This window comes from Meleagris gallopavo, chromosome 8, assembly GCF_000146605.3.
Source record: "Meleagris gallopavo isolate NT-WF06-2002-E0010 breed Aviagen turkey brand Nicholas breeding stock chromosome 8, Turkey_5.1, whole genome shotgun sequence".
NCBI lineage: Eukaryota > Metazoa > Chordata > Aves > Galliformes > Phasianidae > Meleagris > Meleagris gallopavo.
In genome coordinates, this window is record NC_015018.2 from 22,434,942 (window position 1) to 22,438,370 (window position 3,429).

At 60.4% G+C, this 3,429-nt stretch overlaps 1 protein-coding gene across 1 annotated transcript; it reads right to left on the reverse strand.

Annotated features, from left to right (window-relative positions):
- Positions 1–125: 125 nt before the first annotated feature.
- Positions 126–3,429, reverse strand: TWNK (twinkle mtDNA helicase; the record flags this gene model as incomplete). The annotated part of the gene is made up of 5 exons (XM_010714746.2): positions 126–799; positions 1,068–1,209; positions 1,543–1,650; positions 1,896–2,136; positions 2,457–3,429. Coding segments are annotated over 5 exons (1,722 nt in total), but the record flags the coding sequence as incomplete, so codon positions are not given.

Here is a 3,429-nt window from a genome sequence, read left to right on the forward strand (position 1 = left end):
CGTGGGACCCGCGGGGCCGTCCTGCCCCACATCCTGGGCACGGTCCGAGCCCGTGGCAGAAGGGGACCCAGAGGTGGAGGGATGGGGAATGGGAGCGCGGGGACGGCAGCAAAGGACAAACGGCGTTCACGGTTCTGCTTTAATAAAAGTGTAGAGAAAACAGAAGGATGGGGCCAAAAGCCCACCGGGGGCTCCCCGCGGTGAGGAGGACGGGCTCAGACACAGTGTTTTGCCACGAGAGGCTCCGAGGTGCCCGGGGCTGGGACCTTGCTGCTGCTGGTGGTGGTACCCCATGGCTGGGGGGCCTGTGGTCACAGCTGGCAGAGCTGTACCAGCACCATACCACGTGGGAGGTAAACCTGGGCCTTGGCCCCTACTAAGCAGCCATATAATGACCTGCTCAGGGTCCAGAGACCCCAAAGTCTGCGTATGCTCTCCCGCTCCTCTCACATCTCTGAGGAATGTGAGGATGCTCTGCACGGGAGGAGCACAGCCGCACGGTACATGGTGTGCCTGAGTGCCAAGGTTGTCCCTGCCACACTCAGGGCTTGCCGGAGCCACCCACACCTCCATTGGGACCCTTCTTGGGAGAAGGTGCCTTCTCCTCCTTCACCTTCTTCAGCTTGGTCTTGCTTTTGCCATAGGAGGAGAAGGTGAGCGAGGCCTTGCTGAACTCCAGCGGGAAGACGCCTACATCGCCATCAAAGCGGTTCTTGGACACCTGCAGGTAGCGCTTCCCGGGACCCGTCGAGAGCTTGCGGTCCTGCAGGATGAGGACGTTGTCGGCCTCCTGGCTGGCCTGGGGGAGGAGAACATCTCCAGGGGGTGCTGGAGGGCATGGGGCACCCCCACATCCAGAGAGCTGTGGGGAACCGAGCCCTCGGAGGGTGAACCCAGCATTCTCCCCCCTACCCCATGGAGCAACTCATACCGCATCCCACCCGCAGCCGATAAGCATCAATCTGCCACCAGGTGACAGGGGACACCCAGCCCCACCACAGCACGTTTTGGGTCACGGTGTGCCGATGTCCCCACCCCGTCCCCGCCTGAGGGCCAGGAGGAGCCACCTTGGCAGAGCCAAAGATGGAGGCGGTCTGCAGCTCCTTCTCGTCGTCCTCCTTGCGCGGGTGGATGACCAGTGTGATGTGACACGTGTTGTCAGTGGCAAACTTGCGAAAGGCACCGATGATGAAGTCCTGTGCCGCCAACCTGTGGGAGACAGCAAGAGGGCACAATGGGGGCAGCCATGGGTGTCAGTGCTCCATGGGGGTGACTGCCCCAAAATGGGGAGGTTGGATATTAGGAAACATTCCTCTCAGAGAGCGGTGAGGGACTGAACAGGCTGGTGGTGAACAGATCTTTCCATGGAGGTATTAAAGAAAGATGTGGCACTGAGGGATGTGGCTTAGTGGGCACAGCGGGGATGGCTTGGGGTTGGACTCACTGATCCTAGAGTTATTTTCCATTCTTACTGATTCTAATGTGGGTTTCTATACCAGACAGGACACCCAGGTGGTGTCAAAACCCCCATAGAAGCATTACCTGTCTGCAGAGAGCTGCTCATGGCCCATCATGAACTGCAGGTTGTCTACCACCACGTGGGTGATGTCATACATGTAGACGGCGTGCTGCATGGTGTCGAGCACTGTCCTGCACGGGAACACCAGGAGCATTGGGGACACCCAGCCAAACACAGGGGGAACTGGCGGCACCACAGTGCCTGTTCCCTCCTTCCTTTCCTCCACCCCCTCCACCAGATGGATGCCACTGTGCAGCCCCATGAGTCACACTTTGCGACCCCAACCACCACAGTGTGATCAGCCCCACATCTATCCCATTGTGCCACAGCACACAGAAGGAGAACACCATTAAGGGACAAAGGGATGGTGCCATACTTGATGTTCTGTTGGCCATGGAAGGTCATGAAGTAGAGTGGCAGGTCCTCAAAGCGATCGGCCCACTCGTCATACAGCTCCAGCTGGTCCTCCAGGCGCCGGGTGGCAAACTGGGTCAGCATGATCTTGGCCAGGCGGATGTTGTTGATCTCAAAGCTGCCCCACAGTGTGCACACCCCTTGTGTGCACAGGTCCAGTGCATACTCACTAATGAATGTCGTCTTTCCGCTGCCTGTCGGACCTGGAAGTAAACAGGGAAATGAGGGCAATGGTGATGATCATACTAAAAGCTGGTTAGAGAAGAATTCATCGGGAGCAATCCAAGCTTGGGATGAGCTGGGAAGTGAGCTGGGGAAGAATGCGCAATGGCAATGGTCATACCAAGAAGAAGAACCAGAAGAAGAACCTAATGAGAGTAACCCAAGCTTGGGATGAACTGGGAAGCAAGCTGGGGGAGAATGCACAATGGCAATGGTCATACCAAAAAGAACAACCCAAGAACAGCATCTCAAGCTTGGGATGAGCAGCATCCCATGCCAGACTTTGGGTGGAGACCCTCACCGGTGAAGACGGTAAGCTCGCCTCGGCGGTGCCCCTTGAGCAGCTTGTTGAGCTCAGGGAAGCGCGCCCACTTGACACCAGCCACCTGCTCGCTGTTGGCCAGCTCCCCGAACACCTCGTCGCGCAGCTGTCGGAAGGAGACGATGGCTTTGTGTCCAGCAGGCAGGGCGGCACGCAGGATCTTGGTGAGGTTCAGCCCCCGGTTCAACGCCTCCAAGGGCCGTGGCTGGAGGTCTCCGGGCTGCACCAGCGAGCAGCGCTTGGGGTTCAGCTTGCGGGCAAAGAGCTTGGCGGCCTCCCAGGAGCGCAGGTCGTCACCCAGCCACAACGTAACACGCCTGAACTGCTCCAGGTAGGGCAGTAGGGCAGGCGGCAGGATGGTGGCCCCGCGCGGCAGTGCCAGGCAGGGCACACCGGTGGCCTGGTGCAGGGCCAGAGCGTCCAGCTCCCTTCCGGTCAGCACCACCTCGGTGTCACGACGGCCGATCAGCGGCAGCCCAAAGAGGTTGCGATAGGCGTCGAAGCGGGGAAACGTCTCCTCCGTGTAGCTCACGGCCTCACCTTGCTGCTCTGCCACCAGCAGCTTCAGGCCCCGCAGCGCTGCATCGCGTGGAGCAAACCAAGGGAACACCAGGGCCTTGGCCGCCCGCAGGTAGCGCACCCCGAAACGCTTCAATGTGCTGTTGGCCAGCGGTGTGATACCGAAGGCTGCCTTGGTGGTCTGCGTCTCCTCTTCGTCCAGCAGCTCTCCCAGCGGCAGCGCCCGCTCCCAGATGCGCCGCGCATCCTCACGCGCCCTCCTCGCCTCCGCCTCTTCCTCCTCGTGCTCTCCTTCCTCAGGGCCAGGCGCCGGGATCCCGCGGTGCCGCAGCTCCACGGCAGCCTGCAGGTCCTGCCAGCCGCCCTCGGCTAACGTGGCGGTGCAGAGGAAGCTGCCCGTCGTCTTGTCGATGAACAGCGTGAAGGGCGGCCC